Source organism: Vigna umbellata, chromosome 9 (assembly GCF_029865625.1).
Source record: "Vigna umbellata cultivar VRB3 chromosome 9, Vumbellata_1.0, whole genome shotgun sequence".
NCBI lineage: Eukaryota > Viridiplantae > Streptophyta > Magnoliopsida > Fabales > Fabaceae > Vigna > Vigna umbellata.
The window spans coordinates 31,031,121-31,054,234 of record NC_142173.1 but is presented as its reverse complement, the minus strand read 5'-3'; the positions used below and the strand labels follow the sequence as shown (position 1 = coordinate 31,054,234).

General features: G+C 34.4%; 2 protein-coding genes across 3 annotated transcripts; one reads left to right on the top strand and one right to left on the bottom strand.

Moving 5' to 3' along the window:
* The first annotated feature begins 1,966 nt into the window (after nt 1-1,966).
* On the top strand, nt 1,967-8,920 carry LOC124827343 (TMV resistance protein N-like). 2 transcript variants are annotated; one of them, XM_088098810.1, is made up of 6 exons: nt 1,967-2,749; nt 2,858-3,151; nt 6,022-6,841; nt 6,965-7,255; nt 7,344-8,138; nt 8,239-8,920. In XM_088098810.1, exons 1-6 carry the CDS (start codon nt 2,280-2,282, stop codon nt 8,842-8,844), a joined length of 3,276 nt encoding a protein of 1,091 aa, XP_087954936.1. In that variant the 5' UTR covers nt 1,967-2,279; the 3' UTR covers nt 8,845-8,920. The 2 variants fall into 2 exon arrangements, with proteins under 2 accessions (XP_087954936.1, XP_087954935.1); XM_088098809.1 differs by lacking the exons at nt 1,967-2,749; nt 2,858-3,151 and having other exon boundaries at nt 5,837-6,841; nt 8,236-8,920.
* A 9,826-nt stretch (nt 8,921-18,746) lies between these two features.
* LOC148193201 (putative inactive ATP-dependent zinc metalloprotease FTSHI 3, chloroplastic) lies at nt 18,747-23,075 on the bottom strand. The gene is made up of 5 exons (XM_088099836.1): nt 22,940-23,075; nt 21,654-22,789; nt 19,790-20,113; nt 19,187-19,487; nt 18,747-19,113 (listed from the first exon to the last, which is right to left on the bottom strand). The coding sequence occupies exons 2-5, from the start codon at nt 22,752-22,754 to the stop codon at nt 18,911-18,913; spliced, it is 1,929 nt and encodes a 642-aa protein (XP_087955962.1). The 5' UTR covers nt 22,755-22,789; nt 22,940-23,075; the 3' UTR covers nt 18,747-18,910.
* Between the last annotated feature and the right edge of the window lie 39 nt (nt 23,076-23,114).

Below are 23,114 nucleotides of genomic sequence, written 5' to 3'. Positions count from 1 at the left end.
GGCGGGGGAGGAAGCGAATGACGGGGACGAACGGCGCGACAGAGGAGGAGGAGAAACGGCGGAGGCAGCGTCATTGAGGGCCGGAGGAGGTAGCGAGAACGTGACGAGGCCGCAGCGAGACCGTAGTGAGGTCGCGGTGAGGTGGTGGCGAGTAGCGGCAAGGGCGTCCTGCAGCGGTGGCAGCGGTGGCATTGGCGAGGCACGAAGAGGTGGCGGCGAGGTGGTGGCGAAGTCGCGGTCCTGCAGCAGTGGCGTTTCTGCATTGCAGCGGTGGCGTTTCTGCAGCGTTGGCGAAGTCACGAAGAGGGGAGGCATCAACCTTCATCTTTTCTTTTCTCTGTTCTGGTTTGGGCTTGCAGGAGCATCCGTTCTTCCCCCAAATCGTTCTCAGAGTTGGTGATGACAACCTCCGCCAACTAAACCCAAATCGTTCTCATTGCTTCAAAACCCAAATCGTTCTCAATTGATTCTTACAAGTGTTATTTTTTTCTTTGTTATTTTGGGAGTGATTTTGTTAAGGCTGGACTGGGAAAGTGATTGAATCACGTTGGACCAAAATAATTGCTTCTTGTTGAACCACGACTGGGAAAGTAATTGCTTCTTGTTGATATTCTACGATTTGGTTTTGTGAATCTGCGATTTGGTTTTGTGAAAGGAAAGGAAAAAATAACCCTTTTGCTTCTGTGCAACCAAAATAATCCAAATGCATACAAAAAACCAATATAATCCTGCATACAAAAAAACACGCAATTGCCTCGGTTATCAAGAACCGAGGCATAATCCTCTCTCGTATTACCCCGGTTCAGAACCGAGGTATAAACCTGCTTCTTTTTACCTCGTCCGTATATACCTCGGTTGTAGAACCGATGCATAAAAGCAAATTTAACCGATGCCATTTCTCCTTTTTGTACTAGTGCCCGCCCATAACTTTAGGTGTTCGCCCAGCTTGGTCGTATTACCCCTAAGAGAACCGATCGGACGTATCAGGCCGAGGCGCCCGATCGGATAGATTAGCTATGCTTCTACCCGATCGGCCCTCTCTAAAACCTTCCCGGTCGGTTGTCTGCCCTTGATAGTAACACATATTTTATAACTTAAAATATATAAAAATAAAAAGAAATTAGATTTTCTTAAAAAATAATATAAAAATAGGTTTTCAGTTCTTATTCAAGAAAGAATAGAAGCATAAAATAAAGAATATATTTTATGAACTCAATTTTAAAGTTATATATTTTTTACTTTTTAAGTTTAAAAAGAGTACATTTTCCTCATCTTTTAAATTTATAATGCACTCTAAGTTTCTTCATTGCCTTCTTATTTCTTTTACTTGTTTTTATTTGCAGAAGTTTGAGAATCTAACCGCCTTGAATTTTGACGACTGCAAACTTTTAATACGAGTACCTGACCTATCAAATCTTTAAAATTTTAACTAATTCCATTTTACATTACTTTTAAAATATTTTCTCAATTCAATTCATGACCTCTGTCAATTAATCATTATCAATTCTATAGTATTTATTTTCGCTGAAAAAAATTTAGAATTTTTAGAATATCAAAATAAAGAGATTTTTTTGGATTAACTTATAAGGTATTTTTAGTATTTTTTTATAAACTAGATGAAAGTAAAACTTCAGTGCTTTAATAATTCCTTGAAGTTTTATATCTTTTTCTACAACATGGGATCCTCTTCTTAATGTTGTTTGTCATTAAAATGTATCTAGATTTAAATTTAAATATAGACAAACCCCAATACAATATTAGAGTACAGGAAGCAAAAGTCCCATATGAATTACGATTAGGTGGGGCCAATAGGTTGGATTTTTGCTATAAAATTGAAGTTATCCATAGAATCATTATCAAATTCTAGAATCAAAATTTTAAATCAAGAGAAACTACTTTTATTTTTTAAAATATTATGTAATAAATTAAGTTTAAAATTGATAGAAAATTAATTAAAAATAACAATAAACATATAATCAACTTTTAGATGACCAAAGAGAAGAAAGATTGAAATTGAGAAAAACTAAAAAGCATTCACAATTGACCAATACAGTGAGACAAATCAGAAAGACCGAAACAAAGATATTTTCCAAAGGTTTCAGAAAGACCGAAACAAAGATATTTCCAAAAGTTTCACGCGCTTTAACGTACGAGAGGACAGTACGCTAATTCCTGCTTGGCTCTTGACTCTGCATTACCTTACATTTCAATCTTGGAATTTCATGTTTATTCAAAGTTTGATTCCATTTACAGTCCCAACACGCTAACAATTTGTTCTAATGGCAACTCTAAGTTCCCGTAGATTCACGTACGATGTGTTCCTCAGCTTTAGAGGGGAAGACACGCGTTATGGTTTCACCGGTAATCTCTACAGAGCTCTCTGTGACAGGGGACTTCACACTTTCATCGATGATGACAAACTTCAAAGCGGAGACGAAATCACACCAGCACTTCTGAAAGCAATTGAAGAGTCTAGGATTGCCATCGTTGTACTCTCTCACAACTATGCTTCTTCCTCCTTCTGCTTGGATGAACTCACAACAATCCTTCACTGCCAAAGTGAAGGGCTGTTGGTTATACCAGTGTTTTATAAGGTGGATCCTTCTTATGTCAGACACCAGAAAGGTACCTACGAAGAAGCATTGGCTAAGCATCAAAAGAGGTTCAAAGCGCAGAAGGAGAAGTTACAGAAATGGAAGATTGCTCTGCGTCAAGTTGCTGACTTCTCTGGCTATCACTTCAAAGATGGGTACCCACCTTGCCGATCTTTTTATTTTATTGAAAATCAGTATACGTATCAAGACATGGATACAATGCCTCTAGTTTAACTTGATTAAAACTTCAATTTTTGGAACAGGCATGAATACCAGTACGAGTTTACTGAGAGAATTGTTGAACGGGTTTCCAGGGAGATTAATCGTGCTCCTTTACATGTTGCGGATTACCCAGTTGGCCTACTGTCACAGGTGCTGCAAGTCAAGAAACTTTTGGATGTTGGATCGGATGATGTTGTCCACATGATAGGGATCCATGGAATGGGTGGGTTAGGAAAAACAACACTTTCTCTAGCAGTTTATAATTTGATTGCTGATGATTTTGATAGTTCATGTTTTCTTCAAAATGTAAGAGAAGAATCAAATAAACATGGGTTAAAACTGTAGAAATCGAATTGGGAGGTATAATACCAATTTGTATTATCCGGGAAATATACTCTTCATTATGTATATATATAAATTTTCTGGACAAACTATCCAGAACATACAAATACAAACACAACACATTAATCTCTCAAACTCACAACATACAACTCACAACACACAACCCATTTTCACTCTTTCTCTCACACAATACACAAACATGGAGACTCTCTCCTTTCTCACTGCCCATTCTCCACGGTGCACACACTTGTAGTGTGTCACCCGACCACACCTTCCCTTGTATGTTCTTTCTTCTCGGTGGTGGGTATTTTACAACCACTTCTTCAATCACTTTTATAAGTGAGTTGCACACAAAAAGCCAAATAGTGGTTAGTGAAGTGGATGGCTACTTTCGGTGTAGTGTGGTAGTTACAATCATCACAAACAAACAAATAAAACCGTGTGGACCCTTTTAAAGTTTACCCAACAAAACTCCCCCGTAAACTTTAAATTGGTCTTCTTACACTATATCCCATCATCTCGATTTTTTTCTTTTCTCCCAGATCTTCTGCTCCCTGTTCTCGATCTCTTCTCCCTGGATCGTCTAGGTCTTGAGTGTTCTGAATTCCTCCTCTTCAAATCAAACTTTTCCCGAAGCATTCGATCTAGTGGCTCAAATCTCCGCTGCTGGTGCGTCTCTAGAACCCGATCAACCTCTTTACCCAAGAGCTTTGATAGGTCCTTCCACTCCTCGATGACGCACACAAAACTTTCGAAATCATTCGTTCATGATTTCAAACTCTTCTCCACAACTCGGCTGACAGGCAGCGACTCTCCATTTCTGCCGAGTTGATCTGCCACTTTCTCCTTCAAATTTTCAAACTTCGTCTTGCCTAACACAGTTGTCCCCTGCACGCGTCTATTGAAGATGCCTCCTTTGCTATCTTCTCACCGCTGGACTTCTCTGTCCTTCACTCGCGTCTCTTGAAGATGCCTCCTTTGCTATCTTCTCACCGCTGGACTCCTCCTTCACAGGCGTCCTTTTCAACTCAACAATATGGGTCACAGATTTGCTCTTCCTTCTCTGTGGGTACTCGTTTCCCACAATCCACAACATCCCAAACACCGGGATCCAACAAAAGCTTTCATCTGCAGACTCCAATCACCATAGTCGACACACTCTGTCAACTTAATTAAGGACACTGTTAGCAAGATTAGTCATCTCTTAATCTCTCTATTTTTTCGAATACTCAAACTCTCTCTCTTTTTCACTATCCTTTTTTTTCGGACACTCAAAGTTCTCCCAATTAAATCAGCTACATTTTTTTTAACCCACAAGAATGAATTCTCAGCACCTCTCGGCTCTCCTTCCCTTGTGCACACTGCCTTTCAAAATGAAAGATGGATCCTTTTTTCTTTGGCCGTTCTCATGTGCATGTTTTTTTTAAAGATTTTTTTTTATATAACTTTCTTGAATCCATCTTTTGTAGTGCTCCTGGACGCATGCTAAAAATAAGGGGTGGCCCTCCACTTTTCTCAAAAGCTACATCTTTATTCTTTTGTCCTTCTCTTCCACATTTTCCAAAACACATGGAGAGGCCCTCCATTTCTTATTGCTCCTTTCAAATGAATCTAAGTGAAACCCTCTCTCACGGGCTTCCTCTTCACCTCACGGCCCCCTCTTTTATTCCCACACGGCTTTCCACTTCAAGTAAGGTATACACCCTTAAACAATGGGACCCATGCCTTCTTCTTTTCTTCAATGGCCACGACCGAGAGCTATGCTCTCCTTCTTTGCTTGCTGCCGTGTGCACTTCTAAAACGCTGTTGCTTCTTCTTTTCCCTGCTGTTTGGTGGCTGCTCCAATACGTTCCAGCCCCCTCTCTTTGCACACCAACACACCAACTCTCTTGGCTGCTGGACTTCATGTGCGGAAGACGCCATCAACACGTTAGCCTCCAACGTCGCTGTCGCCCGCTCCAGCCCCGGAACCAGCTTGCTCGCCTTCTCCATCTTCGGCACCAACTCCTGCGGAAACGCCTTCGCCACTTCCAGCGTCTCCCCCGGCACCTGCGGGAGACACTCCAGCTGGCTCGCCTGTGGACGCGCCGTCATCTGCTCCGCCAGAGTCTTCCATCATTGCCGCCACCGGCACAGGTACCACGCACGCCAGCTTCTCCTCCGTCTCTCTCCGTACGCGCTGCCAGCTTCTGCTGGAACGCTTCTTCGTGGGCTGTGACCGTGTGCAACTCCAAAGCTGTTGTGTGCTTCCCAAGGTTGGACGTGAACCCGCTGGACGTCACAGTTCTCCTCTCTGCTTTCACGTTCCCGTGCACACCTCCAGCCCGTGACATGCTGCTACCTGTAGCTGGACACCGTCTGAAGACATCCTCCGTCCGTGGCTCTGATACCAATTTGTAGAAATCGAATTGGGAGGTATAATACCAATTTGTATTATCCGGGAAATATACTCTTCATTATGTATATATATAAATTTTCTGGACAAACTATCCAGAACATACAAATACAAACACAACACATTAATCTCTCAAACTCACAACATACAACTCACAACACACAACCCATTTTCACTCTTTCTCTCACACAATACACAAACATGGAGACTCTCTCCTTTCTCACTGCCCATTCTCCACGGTGCACACACTTGTAGTGTGTCACCCGACCACACCTTCCCTTCTATGTTCTTTCTTCTCGGTGGTGGGTATTTTACAACCACTTCTTCAATCACTTTTATAAGTGAGTTGCACACAAAAAGCCAAATAGTGGTTAGTGAAGTGGATGGCTACTTTCGGTGTAGTGGTATTTACAATCATCACAAACAAACAAATAAAACCGTGTGGACCCTTTTAAAGTTTACCCAACAAAAACACCTCCAGACCGTCCTTCTTTCTGAACTACTTGGAGAGAAGGACATCAACTTAGCAAGTGTGCAAAGAGGAATTTCAGTGATACAACAAAGGCTTGGTAGAAAGAAAGTTCTCTTGATTCTAGACGATGTTGACAACAGAAAGCAGTTACAGGCATTTGCTGGAAGATCTGATTGGTTTGCTCCTGGCAGCAGAGTTATCGTTACCACTCGGGACGAACAGCTGCTAAAATGTCATGAGATTGAAAGAACTTATGAGGTGAAGGAATTGAATAAGAATGATTCTCTTCAATTGCTTATATGGAATGCTTTCAAAAGGGAAAAGGTCGATCCAAGTTACAAGGACGTGTTGAAACGTGTAGTGACTTATGCTTCTGGTCTTCCATTGGCTTTAGAAGTAATAGGTTCCAACTTGGTTGGAAAAAGTGTAGAAGAATGGGAGTCTGCGATTGAACATTACAAAAGAATTCCAAACGGTGAAATTATAGAGATACTTAAAGTAAGCTTTGATGCTTTGGGGGAAGAAGAAAAGAATGTCTTTCTTGACATCGCCTGTTGCTTGAAAGGAAGTAGTTTGAAAGAAGTTGAACAAATACTTGGTGTTCTTTATGATAACAACATGAAACATCACATTGGGGTGTTGGTGAAAAAATCTCTCATAAAGGTTGGGCGTGAAAGGTTTAATGTAATTGAAATGCACGACTTGATTGAGGACATGGGTAGACAAATTGACCTGCAAAAGTCACCCAAAGAGGTAGGGAAGCGCAGGAGATTATGGTTAGGGAAAGATATCATTCATGTTTTAAAAGACAACAAGGTAAGTAAGTTTCATCGATGATTTAATATTTTTATCATAGTATTTTTTTTTCTCTTAACAAATTGCAAAGTTCTTTTAACACGGGAATTTTTTGATTCGTGAATGTGAGTTTTGCATTAACAGGGAACTAGCGAAACTGAAATCATATGCCTGGATTTGTCTATATCTGAAAAAGAAGAAACGATAGAATGGAATGCCAACGCCTTCAGAAGGATGAAAAACCTTAAAATACTTATCATTAGAAATGGTAAATTTTTCAAAGGTCCCAATTATTTTCCGGAAAGTTTGAGAGTACTGGAATGGCATGGATACCCTTCAAATTGTTTACCATCAAATTTTGATCCGAACAAGCTTGTGACATGCAAGTTACCTCACAGTTATTTTACGTCATTTGGATTCCTTGGCTCATCAAAGGCAAGCTTAAACAGTGTTTTCCTCATCTTGTAAATCATTAAAAACAACATAAATATCTTAACTTTTTTTCTTTTTATTTTCTTTGCAGAAGTTCGAGAATCTAACGGTCTTGAATTTTGACCGGTGCAAATTTTTAACACAGACACCCGATATGTCTGATCTCGGAAATTTAGAGGAAGTTTCATTTAAAGATTGTGAGAGTTTAGTTGAAGTTCACGACTCAGTTGGTTTTATGAGTAAACTTAAAATATTGAATGCGGAAGGTTGCATCAAGCTTATGAGTTTTCCACCTCTCAACTTGCCCACTCTTGAAAGACTAGAACTTTCATTTTGTTCGAATCTTGAGAAATTTCCAGAAATACTAGGAAAGATGGGAAACATAAGGGTACTTCAATTGGAGGAGCTTCCCATTAAAGAATTGCCACTGTCGTTTCAAAATCTTATTGGACTCGAAGACTTATTCTTGTCATGTGAAATTGTTCACTTACCAAGTAGCATTGCAACGATGCCTAACTTGTTTGACTTTACTGTTACTAATTGCAAGGGGTGGCAATGGGTAAAATCAGAAGATGCTGAAGATAATGTAGGCTCAATGGTTCCTTCAAAGGTAGATTGGTTTTCGGCCTTTTCTTGCAACCTGGATGATGACTTCTTTTCAGTAGGTTTCATGCGGTTGGCACAAGTGCGTAGTTTATTTCTACGGAACAATAACTTCACACAGCTTCCCGAATGCCTCAAAGAATTTCACAACCTCTGCACTCTTGATGTGAGTCATTGCAAGCATCTTCAGGAAATCAGAGGGTTTCCACCAAAATTAAAACTTTTCAAGGCAATAAACTGTATATCCTTGACTTCCTCCAGCTTAAGCATGTTGCTAAATAAGGTTAATTTTGTCTTGCTCTTAAAATTTTTTATTGATAATACGTAGTGCTCTTAATGTTGGTAAGCTAATGAGTTCTTTATGAATTATGTATGATTAGCAGCAACTGCATGAAGCTAGAAAAACTGAGTTCTGGTTTCCAGGAGCAAGTTTTCCAGAGTGGGTTGATCTCCAGAGCAGTGGACCTTCTTGTTCTTTCTGGTTTCGTAATAAGTTTCCTGCCAAAGTTCTTTCTCTTCTTATAGCACCTGTGGGTGATAAAGATGAGTTTGGTTTCATTAGACCTATGGTGTTCATTGATGGCAAAGTTCAAGAATCACGAGCCTTTTATTTCAAGGAGATAGAGAGGATGTTTGAATTCGATCAAACATACCTTTTTGATCTACAAAAGCTACCTACCTATAGTAATTTGTTTGAACAACCTTTACAAAAGGAATGGAAGCATGTGAAGGTTACATATGAAGGTGTGATAGAGTCCTCAATTGTTAAAGCAACAGGAATTCATGTATTCAAAAAGGAAAACAGCATGATGGAAGACATTCGGTTTGATGATCCTTATACCAACAACAAATTAGACAAAGATCTCAACGCTTCTCAATCACAAAACCACTTGTTAAGAACCATAGGTTTCTTCATGTGCAAATTTTTCATAGGCCTTTTTCTTTTTTCTTGTTGTGCTTTTATTTTTTACTTTATTTACCGGCCTTAGCACCAACCCAAGTAGGATATGAGTGGGATATTTCCATTTTTATTATATATATATATATATATTATGTTTGGAATAATGGGTTAAGAATTTTCTTTGTCTTATTCGGAGTTTCTCTTATAAGGTTTTTCTATTTCTTACTTCTTCAAAGTCCGAACCATTAAAAGTTTGAACCGAATGGATGGGTACATACTAAAAACATTCTTATGTTCAAATTAGTTAATTATATCGATCTGTTATCACAATTAAGTCTTAAATATATAAGATATGTAATCACCTACCTTCTTACCTTACATCTGTATTTATAAGTTTTGGAATGAACTTTTGGTTAGGATTGACCCAATTAGAGCCTAATAGCTCATAAATATTCTTTATTTTGTTAATTCTATTGAGCTTGTGCTGAAGCTTCTAATCAGATTGTGACCAAGATGTCATCAGAGAAAATGGGATCGATTGGTCAGCTTTGTCTCTAAGGTCCTAGAAAACATTATGGTGAGGATTGATCGACCGATCAAGTGGTGGGTGCGTTGACCGGGCAGTTTATATGGTACACAAACCTTCCAAGCCCGAATCAGTACTAACCAATGAAGGGGTTTAAGAGGATTGGTCGGCCCGATCGTTCGCTCAAGAGTTAAGGGTTGTTGCCCAGTTCTTATTTTGAAAATATAGTCGTTTTTGGGGAGGTTTTGGGACTCAAGCCTCTTCGTTTCTTGCATTTAGAAGAAGTTATAAGTCATTCGAATTGGATGATTAGATCGATATGACGACGTGGGATACGTTGTTCATAGGCATTTTCAACCTTTCATGATTTTATATTTAAAGTTATTTTTCTAATTTCTAAATAATTTATTATAATAATAATATTATATTAAATTCTTACGAGTAAAAAAATACTTACCTAATAATGCACATCTTAAATATACTAAAACCCCAAGGTTCACACACACACAAAGCTACATCCAGTTTTCCTTTAAGCACTCTTAAAGGTTACACTATCTTGGAGAAGATACAACCAGTTTTATTACTCTTGGTTTACAACGAGTATAACCACTCTTGGTATAAAATAGTCCAACACACTATAATGTTTAACTCCTTCTAAGTTAAACAACCAAGTGTTTTAAATCACTTATGATTATCTAAACACAACAAAAGTGTTTTTAAAAGGAAGTACAAATTGAGAAGCTCTCTTAGAGAGGATTTAAATCAATATAAATTATATCTGGAAAACGTGTTATAAAGAGTTTTCTTTTTCAAAGAGCTAGAAGACATGAGAATGACAACGTAAGAATTTATGCAATTTTTTTTTATTTTTATATTCATGCGGTCTTCTTTATATAAGTAATTTCGAAAAGATTCGTTACTCAAAAACATTGACTTTGATGTAGGTATTGTAGCCTTTTGTACTACGACAAATGTTACTTTGTTTTTGTAGAGGCAACTATGTTGCATGTATGGATTAGGCTCATAACGCATTGAAGAAACATTTCTAGATTGTCTTCATATCTCTTAATGTTTTTCTGAATTAGTGTAGAACATTTGAATAAAGTATTTGTTCTTTATGTATCTGCACAGATAAAGATAAATAACAAAATAGACAAAAGAGTATTATTTGTATATTTGGATTTATAATGTTAGATGTTCATTATATTTATATTGTTTAGCAAGGTCCGTGTACTATAACGTTTATGCTATTTTGTTTATCAAATCTATTGTGTTTATGTTAGACTCTTCTCTTTAGTCTTTATGATAGATATTGCATTTAGGATATGACATATAGTGTTTAGCTCGTTATCCTAGACGGTTATTTTAATAGACATTATTTCGTTGGATACTTTTGTTAAACCTCAAGATAAAGGGTTCCTAGACGATATTGTTTTAACACCCTATTGAACACAAAAAGTGAAGTTGAGCATCAACCAAACTATTATATAAAAATAAGGCTATACCTTGGTTTAGACATTCAATTCTGATAGTGTTAAGCCTTTTCTTCTTGTAATAATTAGGATATATATAGAGAAGAACGAGAGAAGATCAATAACTCTTAGAGCTACCTTAAAGAGCACTTCCAAAACATATTGAAACAACATACAACAAGTAAACCAGTAGAAAAGATTGGTAGCAGTATAGTTAAAGAAGAGGAAATGAAATCCAACCTCTCCACACATTTCCGTATTACAATTTTCTAAATTAAAACTTGCCTATTTATATAATCAAAATTTCTTCATAAAAACACTGTTCCATTGAATCTAAAAGTAAATAGTGGAAATCTTAACAAATCCTTGTGAATAGGACACTTGGTGATACTACAACCAAACCAATACAATTGCTGGAATTGGTTGCTACAAGAACTTCATCAAGTTTCTGCTTCTTTCTAGATATATTATAAGTATTACAGGAAGTAAATGCCTAACGCTGTCATAATTGAATTCCTAAAGCAAAGGTAGAGCCTTATTTTTATAGAACAATTTGGTCAATACTCAGCCTAACTTTCTATGCTCAACCATAAGGATCCTTCATGGGTTGATTTCCTTATCAGTTTAACCCTTATCCTGGTGCTTAACAATTGAGTTTTCCCTCTTAAGAGGGTTTCCTTGGTAGCTTTAGATTCAAGTCTTGATGCTTCAGCTTTCTTAGTGAAGAAGGTTTTCTCATGTGGCTCAGCTCCACTTGCTGTACTCATCTAGAAAATTCAAATGTATTGTCCTATCTTTTCTTCTTCCATGGCTTAGTGCCAATAACCGTGGCTCAACTTCATGCTGGCTATTTTCTCTATTTTCACTACAAAATAACATGATATTATTATAATTCACAAAACTTTATTTCTCCTACATTATGCAGATTTAAGCTGAGATAAACTCCTCCTCTTCCTCTCTTTTTGTGGTGACAATTTTACATATAAGTTAAAATGAGCTACAAACGGTGCATGAAATACTTTTGAAATTAACATTGTAAATCTCTGTAGAACTTTCTCGATATAACTCTTATGAGATAAACATGTGTAATCTTCCAGCTTTCAAATCTTATATGATTTCCATGCCAAGAATTCTACGTGAAGGATCCTAATCTTTTATCTTATATTTACCACTTAATTGTGTCTCCACCTCATTAATCTTAGTTAGATACTTACATGAAATTAGCATTACGTGCCTAGATGGCTTGTGCCTTCTTCTTAACACCCTTTCAACATTCAAACAAACTTTATTACTAGTTAATAATACATGTAATCAAAACTTAATTATATCCCAAAACAAAATAAATGACATTAACCTTTATGTTTTTACTATGAATTTTGGTACATTCTTTTCTTTTCCTAGTTGTTGGAGTGTTTCAGTGCATATCTTTATATGGAATCAAGAGTTTATTGGGTTTGTATCCTCTTATTAGAGTGTTCCAATGATATGACTTATGTTGTTGAGTGTGTTCAAAAGTTGATCTTGTGGTGTTTTTATTGTCTTGTGTTTGTAATTACTATTTAGATTATATGCAAAAAAAAAAAAGTTCATAATTAATCTTGCAAACTTACGAATCTGTCTATAACAACAGATGGACTGTTTCATTAGTAAAGGCCGAAGTTTGTTAATATCAAGTTCTATCTTTGATAATTTGTATACAAAAGATTCTCATAATATATATATATATATATATATATATATATATATATATATATATATATATATATATATATATATATTATAAGTTATTGGTGTGATTACATTTGATTTTGATGAAAGCTTTTTAGCAATATATTTATGTGGTAATATTTTAAGTTATCTTTGTTTTATTAAGTTTTAATATTTTTAAAATATTGTAGTTCACACATCTAAAAGAAAATAGATAGAGATGTATATCTAAATTAATATATCATAATACTTTATTATTATTATTATTATTATTATTTTAATTTTTAAAATTTTAAGTTTTGAGGAAGACTTTAATAATTATTAGGCTTAAATATGGTTCTTATTTTCGTCGATTTTGTTCAGTGGAGGAATTATTTTTTTCTGAATGTTCAATCTGATCTCAATTTTGGTAATTTATGTTTAATTTGGTTTTTTTTTATGATGTCATCTAAATTGTTAATGGCAGATTACGTTTGCAGTGTTTGAATGGCATGTTCAATTTTGATTACGTAGCTCGTGTGAGTTGAACTAATTTAATTAATTAACCCTAATTACAGTGGCACATGGTCTCGACTTCTTCTCTTCCAAAGCAAACACACTCTTCTCCTACACCCATTTCCCTCGTTCCTTCCACTCCAATCACCTTCGTCAACACACATAACTCATCGCTCCACCCTAATTTGAGTGTTCGTGAAAATTGCGTGCAAGTCAGTGTCATGTGGTAGATTTTGGACATGGTACATGAAATTTCTCTTAAATTTAAATATTGAAGAATATATACCTCATTGGTTCAAACAAACAACAAATATGGTGTACCCTGTCGAGTGTGTATTCAACACCCACATTTGACCTCCGTTATCATTTTTCATAAACAACCAGAACACCCCTTCACTACATCAATGCTCGAGACCCTCTACCATCTTTTACTTTGCCCTCTTTCTTCATTCTTCTTCTCACAAACCTTAAAATTGGTGTCATTTTGCCGGAGTGAATAACATTAATTCAACCACAGAATCAAAATATAGCATAACATTGGTGAAGTTCATCACGATTCCAAAAGTCTCGCCAAAAATAGAAGCCTCGTCAATGGCAGGGAACAGAGGCCTATAGGAGCGACAACAACCTAGGGGAGTCGCGCAACAAATTTCGTCATCATTGTTGGTAGAAGAAGCTTCCTCATATGTGGTGTCGTCGTTATCATTGTCGTTGGAAAGTGGAGAATGGAGATGGATAAACAAAGTTATGGGGTCTGGTGAAGAAAAGGAGATTGGGGAAGAAGAAATTAGGGCTGAGCAATGAGTTATTTGTGTTAATGAAGTGATTGGAGTGGAAGGAATGAGGGAAATAGATGGAGTGTTTGCTTTGGAAAAGAAGAAGTCGAGATTGTGTCACTGTAATTAGGGTTAATTAATTAAATTAGTTTCATCTCACACTAGATAGACCCTGAAAGCAAAAATTCAACATGTCATTAATGTGTATAGTTTCTCCATAATAATTTAGACATAATGAAAAAAAAGACCAAATTGAACATAAATTACCAAAATTAGGATCACAATGAACATCCGAAAAAAAATGAGTTTCACACTAAACAAATCCACAAAAATAGAAATCAAAAGGTATTTAAACCTAGTTATAATAACATGCATTATTAAATTTTATAATTTTAAAAGTAATTACTTGAAATCATTTTCTATTTAAAAATTTCATCATTAATTTTAATTAAGGCATGAAACTTGTTTATTTTTTTAAGAATTTATGTTAAGTATTACTATCAACTTTGACATATGACATCATATAAAACAATCCATTAAAAAAAACATGGAAGATCAAACTAAATCCATATTAAAAAAACATACAAAATAAACTCATTTCTAAGAAACTACATAATAAAAATTAAAGAGATTTAAACGAACAAACTTTAATCTAATAACAAAAAGGAAATTTTAACCAAACAAAACTCATTGTTAACTTTAATTAAGGCATACAAGTTGGTTAATAGTTTACATTTTATAAAAAGTCATTATTAATAATAAAATATTATTTTTGTTTGCATTTCACTACTTAAATATAAATAGTTAGTTTTTTTTTATTTAGTTACAATATAAATATTACTACTATAAATAGAGTGTTTACTATACCATGACCAATTATTATACCATGAATTCATCATGACTTGAATTTGGTGTAAATTTTCTTTATGGCATACACATTTATTTGATAATATTGTAGTAATTAAGTATAGGCTCACAAAAATATAACTTTTATAAATTTAGAATCTATTTAAAAAATGATTTATAAATGTTCTAATTTATATAAAACAGACACTAGGAATTAAAATAAAAGAGTCCATCATAAATTAGGCTAAGCCCATTAAGGTTAAATATCCACACAAAACCTAATTCAAAACCCTAATTCACATAATTGTTGGATGCGGTCGTCTTCTATTGTATTAACAATTAGTAGTCTAATGCTATAAATACACAAGAAATGGAGAATACTAAAACAATACAAAAACAATCTCATGTAGTTGTAAAGGTTTTCAGAGAGTGGTGTAGTAGTTGTTCATTTAGTGTTGGTGGAAAAATTGTAAGCCACAAATAGAGTGTGTGAAAAGAAAAACAATAAGAAGACGAGTTTGTTATTTTCATAAGTCGTCGTTAGAGATGATTAAGGTCAAATCGTAATAGTGATTGATGTTTCATAAATCATATCGATTTTATTTATTTTCTTTAAGTTTGACTCTGGTTTTAATACAGTTTCATTTACTTTTTACGATTTTCAAACGCATTAATTTTTTAAGAACAAAGTTTTCATATGTAAGATTTTTGTACTAAATATTGACCATGGTTAAAAATCTGGTAGGTGACGGGTAGAAATAGAGTGGTGGTGAAAGAAGAAATAAAAGTATATATTTTATTTATTATCATGTTTTTTTTTGTTATTTTGATCATTCGTTTCTAATTGTGTATGTTTCTTATGTTTATATTCATAGTTATGAGTTCACCTCTTCTCCAATCAATTTTCTAAATAAAATCAAAATAAGTGGATTTATGGAGTTTTAGGTAATTATTGAGATGACTCAAATACATACATCTACCAACTTGCTATATTTTCAACAAGGAGATAAAATGAATATTGATTTTTGGTTACAAGAAAATAATCTTCTTACACGTACAATATTTTTTTTATATATATTTAATGTGGAAAGTTGTATCCCCTTTAGCTTTTACTTTTGGTAGTTATAAATTTGGAAACAATAAAAGACATGATTCCCCTTTAATACGTGACATATGCTCAATACTTATAACTCTTTCTTTCATTCACATTTAGTCCATATTTATCATCAAAATAAAGATACATTCATTATTCTATTTTTTTTAGTTTTATGTAATGTAGAAGATATCATGGGCGAAGAAATAATAATAATTAACACTAATATTAATATTTTTAATTTATATTACATATTTTAAAGAATAAGATTTGTGGTACGTTACCATATATATATATATATAATATGTATGTATATATATGTGTATGTATGTACATGCGCATATATATATATATATATATATATACATATATATATACACACGTATGTATATATGTATGTATAGATGGATTTTGCATATAACATTTTTTAAGTCCAAACATATGTTATAGGCATAATAGTGAACAATATCTCCTCAACCATTTTCTCAATTTTATGTTATCGTTATCATTCTTATCACATGAATCCTCAATATCAAAATCCATATGAAGAAGAAATAATTATTACTCACCAAAATACAGAGTCGTGAATCGTGAATCATTATTACTTTCATTATGACTATGTCAATTATGTCTTTGAGGATTCATGAGATGAGAATGATTATGAAAATATCAAGTACAAAAATAGTTAAGGATTCAAATATAAACCATTAATGCCTATAACATTGTTTTAGATATATTGGTAAATGTCATGACTATGAATTAAGTGAAAAGAAGATAAAAAGTTATACATATATGTAAGTTATGTGAGTTGTGCCACACACAAAAAAAAAAAAATCATAATACATTATATATGGAAAGTATTATATCGTAAAAAGTATTATATTTTAAAACTTTAAATGTTATATGAAATTATGGTTGCACTTCTTAATATGAAGATGGAATACACTTAATGGTAGTTGAAAGATCATAAGTGTAATGGACTATACATGGTCATCTTTCTATTATGTAAGATGCATGAACAAATCATAAAGATGTTTGATTAATTTTTTTTGTGAACTCTCTTGCTTGGATAATGATTAATTTTTTTGGTGAACTCTCTTGCAGGGATTTTAATGTTTTGATGTCCGTTGATAATTAACAACATGTGAAAAGACATGTGAGAAATCGTGTGAGATGCTTGATACCTTTGGAGAGGAGATTAGAGAAAGAAATGTTGTTCAAGCCATCACAAATAATGAAAGTAATTATGTATTAGTTGGGAAGATGTTGGAGGAGAAAGGATCCAATCTATATTGGACTCCCTATATTGCCCAGTGCATAGACTTAATGCTTGAAGACATTGGTTTTATATATTGCCCATTCTAATACCTTGAGTTTGTTGAGACAATTTAGAAATAAGAAGGAATTAGTAAGGTATGTTGTGATAAGATTTGCTATAAGAAAAATTGAAAAAGATGTTCACTTCTAGGAACCATGTGGTTTTTACTTTGAAAGTCATAACTCCTCTTATTCGTTTACTTCGTCTTGCAAGTGAAGAAAGAAAAACAACAATGAGATATATCTATGAAAAAGTGGAGAAGCCCAAAGAAACCATAATGAAGTCTTTAGATACCAATGAAAGTAAATGCAAGGATGTAATTACAATCATTGATAATGAATGGACTTGCCAACTTCATGCACTTTTGAATCTAGAATTATATTACTCTAATCTTGGCAGAGAATTTGAATCTAGAATTCTATGACTCTAATTTTGATAATAAGTTGTAGGCTTGCATGAAGAGGTGGGTGCCAAGTAAAGATGCACAACAACAAAAATTTAAGTGAGTTGTCTCTTTATAAAAGTGAAAGTGGACTATTTGGGGGTAATTTCGTCAAATAATCATGACCACAACTCCTGGTGAGATACTTAAACAATTTCAAGTATTTTAAATTAGTTTAAGTTATAAGTTATAAAATTTAAGTTAATTTATATGTTTTTATAAATTAATGGTGGAGAAATTACAGTTACGTAGCTTCAAACCTACAAAAGCTAGAAATCATGATTTTAAGTTTGATATTTAGCTCATCAAGATATGAATATAATTGGAGTGTATTTGGACAAGTAATATTTGTTATTCATGCCTCATTTCATAGGTATATTCTCACAAAAATAGGACAAAGCTAATTATTACTTTATTTATTTATAATGCAGATTCATTCACAAGAAAGAAATAAGCTTGCATGATTTAATTTACATCAAGCATAACCAACAATTTGCCCAAAGATATAATATTAGAGATGAAATTGATTTTGTTGTACTTAATGAAATTGATAAGTGCAATGAATGGTTGGCAGGACAAGTAGATGATAATGATAATGAAGATGGGTTTTTATGAAGATTGCACTCTTAATTGCGAAACTATTTATGAAGCTTTAGGTGTTGGTGGGTCAATGATTTATACAAGGAGAAAAGCAAACAATAAAGGGAAGAAAAAAAAACAACCATTAAATGATGGTATTACTATCAGATTTTCTCAAGTTAAAAAAAAAAACCATGTAACTTTGGTCTCCACAAGAAGAACAAAAAGACTATTCAAGTTAAGGTTGATAATGAATTCAGATTTGAAAATTTTAACTTCTAAAAATATTAAAAAACTATTTAACTTTAATTAAATTTTCTGCAAAACAGAGGAAGAAAAATATACCCTATGGGATAACATTGAAGATATTGTGTTAAGATTAAGAGTAACATGATTACAAATTTAAGATATTAATCATATGTTTAATTCTTATTTTAATTCTTAAAACTTGAAAATCTAAAGTCTCGACTTGTATTTATCATTAATTTTATGGAAATCTTTCATTATTTCTTGCATTTCATTTATATATATATATATATATATATATATATATATATATATATATATATATATATATATATATATATAGATATAGATAGATAGATAGATATTGTGTGTTCGTGTATATCCTATTACATGTATAACATCTGATCTATTTTCATAAAGGATTTCTAAGTTATGCACATGTGTTGCTGAATTGAAGTTCAAATTTAGGGTCAAATTTTGCAACCTCAAATTGCAGGCAGAATCAAGTAATCAGTGACCATAAACTTGGCCTTTTGACGGCTATATTAGGTCTTCCCTTTCTGCTGACAGTGTATATTCTCAGGCATTACGTAAAGGGTAACAATGAAATGAAAAAAATAGAGGAAGACATATAAGAAAATTGAACAGGAAAAATCATGAACTCAGTGATTGATAACCTAATGGTCCTTTCAGGTCATCCTGTCTTCTTTCATTTTTTCCCATAAGTGATGGCATCCAAGGGAATAGCTTGGTTAGCTCCTTGCTTATTTTACTAGACCTGAATTGCTTATCATTGATTCCGAATTTTGCTCTTTCAATAGCTTCCATTATGTCTTCCCTTGCCACAGTTTCAGTACCTGCAGAATCCAAGTATAAGGTCACTCTTAAACTCATCACACATTAAATATAAAAGTTGTAAGTTGGTTTTACCTCTACGAGCAGCAAGCAAAGCGGATTCATTGACAATATTTGCCAAATCAGCACCTACAAAACCAGTAGTAAGAGAAGCAATTAAATGGCAAATGATGTTAGTGTCCTCCTCCAAAGGAACTCCTCTCAGATGCACAGCCAATATTTTTCTCCTTCCTTCTTCATCAGGTTCACCTACATATACTTTTCTTGAGAAACGACCAGGCCGACATAAAGCCGGATCCAAGGCTTCCGGCCGGTTAGTTGCTGCAATCACTACCACTCTCATCTCAGATTCAAATCCATCCATTTCTGTCAGCAACTACACACACAGAAGATACTTTAAAAATTCAGCTAAGAGCATACGACACCTATTAAAACAATATGATTTGTTTCTCAGTTTCATACTTAAAATTCAAATTAGCATATGAAGTATTTTTCTTTAACATAGAAAGTATATACTAATACTGTGAAGTAATTGAAGAAACTGGACTTTTGCACATTATCTTCCCACCCCACATTACTATATTACAGTCAGCAGTGACTAGTGAGCCATAAACATAAAACCAATTATTGATAATTTGTATCTGATAACGAAATACAACATAATATGTAAAAACTTGCCTGGTTTAGTGTCTGGTCACGCTCATCATTAAAACTTCTTCCACGCTTGCCTCCTACGGCATCAAGTTCATCAATGAATATGATTGATGGTGCAAATTTTCTCGCCGCATTGAAAAGGTCTCTGATTCTAGCCGCCCCTCTTCCAACAAACAACTCCACAAACTCACTAGCAGATACAGTGAAAAAGGGTACACCTGCTTCCCCTGCCACTGCTCGTGCAAGTAATGTCTTCCCAGTTCCAGGAGGACCCACCAGCAGCACCCCTCTAGGTAACTTTGCCCCTAGCTTGCGGTAATTTATATCCCCTTGAAGACATGAAACTATCTACAAAAAAGGACTGTATCAAAAACAATAACACAATCAAGTTGCTTGCTTACTGACAAGAAAAGTTCTACTAAAATTGATTAGAATTCATTTTCCAGTTGTTACAATATAATACTCCATATTAAATGATTAGAAGGGACCAACCAATCCACAGAATATGATGTAATATTCTTTCATGCTTCATCATAAACTTTTCATGTGTTTTGTCCTATCTCTGAGAAATCTTTTTAACAAAATGGTTACATATCTCAAATTGGATATTAATCATTGAAGATGTAGAAAAGAAATGGAAAATAGATAGAAACAAATGAAAAAAAAAAATAACAATTTCATTAAATTTTTAGACTAAGAGAGGGGTCTCTTATCCAATTATTCCTTTTCCAACTTCAGTAAGGATTCTCCTTTTACAGAACGAATCCCTCTAATCCAATTTCCCTCATTTATCTAATTAACTCTTCTAAATAAACTAACCAAAGGGCCAACTGTCTAATATCCGTCATATTCAGCTCATAGTTCATACAAATGTTAGTTTTCAATCTAAAATATTTTGATGCAATCGTGACTACTTTCAAGATAATGCACCCAATTGCCACAGGCTAAACTTATAAGAGGCATAACTTTAACCTGTAAGTTAAGCATATCTAATTGGCAGGGAAACGTTGTTTCAATGTCTTAATTGTCCAACCCTGAATTAGTATGCCCATACAGCAACAGCGAGGAGTATGAGCTAATCCTATAATATTTAAACAGTAAAGCAGAGAATATCAATGCACAGAACTACAAGTCATTAATGATTGAAAAGATCTAAAATAAGTGCATTACAGAACCTTAAAAAAATTGTTTTGCTTTTGACACAAAACAATTGCCTGATCAAAGTTTTCTTTATCTGAAAAGAGTCAAATGGATTTGAACATAATAATTTTGATAAAATAAATTCAGAATTTGTTTATACGAAAGCTAGAGTATTATCTATAAATACTAAAGCTTTTACACCTCTTCTCATGTATTAAGCTAAAAACTGAACCACTGGTCACTAATTCTAACTTCCAAGAGATAAATAAATAGAAATAAAAAAATGTAATTAAAAAACAAAAGATGTTGATTATCTCTAGCAAAGTACTACTAACTACGTAACAACACTATTATTCAGTCTATTATACGACCCTGCCAGGCCTTACTGATCTTCTCCAACATGTTCCCGTATTTCTTCTTGCTATTTTATAAACCGAAGATGATAATATTCCAGCTCACACGAATTAAAAGGGAAAAATAGAGCAATAGTTCAGATTCTGATACTACTTGCACAAATAACAAATTAGCACAGTACACCCAACATTCTGAATCTGTCTAAAAACAAGTACACAAGGGTTGGTAACTGTACAGCCAACTCATATTTATTGGTGAACGAAAGAGGATATTTCTCTATTGGTGCAAAGAAATTACCGGAGGATAACGGTCACTTGTTAACCAAAAGTAGCAAAACATGAAAATCACTTTTATTACATAATTATTTATAAACATTCTAGTATGAGATAATTACCTCCATGAGCTCTACTTTTGCAGAATCAACACCTTCCACATCATCAAATCCAACTGTCTGACTATTAGGCCTCTGCTTCCTTGCAGGACTATTAGCAGTAGAAAGTTGCCGATATAGAAGCCACATCAGTGGAATTAAAGGTATCCACAGTGTTATCACAGTGATCAAAGTACTCCTCATTGACATCAACACAGATTGAGGGGAAGAGCTATATGTAACCCCTTTTTCTCTCATCAAACTAACAAGGAATTTTTCATCATGATCTATTTTTCTAGTGGAATACTGCCATTCAGGAATTGAAGCCCTTGTCTTAGAGAATTTCTTTTGTACATTCACCACTGGAGTTTGGCCAGCCCTAGAAGCACCCTCACTCCCTATCTTATCAACATCCACATCAATGGAAACATCTACAGCTTGAGATTCTTCACCGGAAACATGATCATTTTCAACATTTTGGGACTTCATGTTGTAATATATACGCCGCGACCCCTCTTCAACTAAAACCTTTTCAACATATCCATTCTGAAGGCTGCTGATCAAGTCGGAATATGGAACAGATTTCGGAGGGGGGAGTGCAGTCAATTTTAGAAACAGGAAACAAAGGCTGAACACAACAGAAACTGAGGCAGAAAATGCTACTGCTCTAATGTTCTTACGAATAAGTACCTCTAATTCATTCAAAATGGACTTAATAGAAGCCCTTTTAATTCTCCTAGCCAATAACCGTAACCTTGGCCGCAATCTCAATGAAAACCTCTTCTTCAACCTATTACCTTCACCCTTACCATAGCGAGTTTTCTTCTCACCCTTGCTTCTACTCACAAATGGCTGAATTTTATTGCTTCTTGAAACACCGTGTGGAGTCTTGCAACAATAAGGAACCCTTAATGAGGGAACTCTACTTCTACCACCACAATACCCTAGCTTCTTGTCCCAAACAAACTCATATGGAAACTTGTAGCATTGCTTAAACCCTAAAGAAGACAAAACAAATGACCTAGTACCCAAACCTCCACACACCCCAAGATATGTTCTTTGGGGCATAGAAGGGGTAACAATAACAAATGACCCAGTATTACAGGGTATAGAAAAACAAGCCATACCTCTTCCACAATCAAACTACACACTCATAGTACCTGCCAGTGCCACATAAACAGCATTAACATGAAAAAGAACATTAACAAGAATTCAAAACATAGGAGGACGGGGAGATACATAATTGCACAGAAACATGTATAGAGTAGAATAAACATGAAAAAGAACATTAACAAGAAAACATTTATTACCTAATCTCATATTATTATGTCATGTAAAACGCAGACAGCAATCGTATCAAGTGGAAGATGAAGAGAGTGCTTCTTCAATGTTGATATATCTGTTTGAAGATTATTTATTTTCGGTATATCAAGTATTAGCCTATTACATATTCAATCTCGTACCTGGGTCTTTGGGACGCCAAGA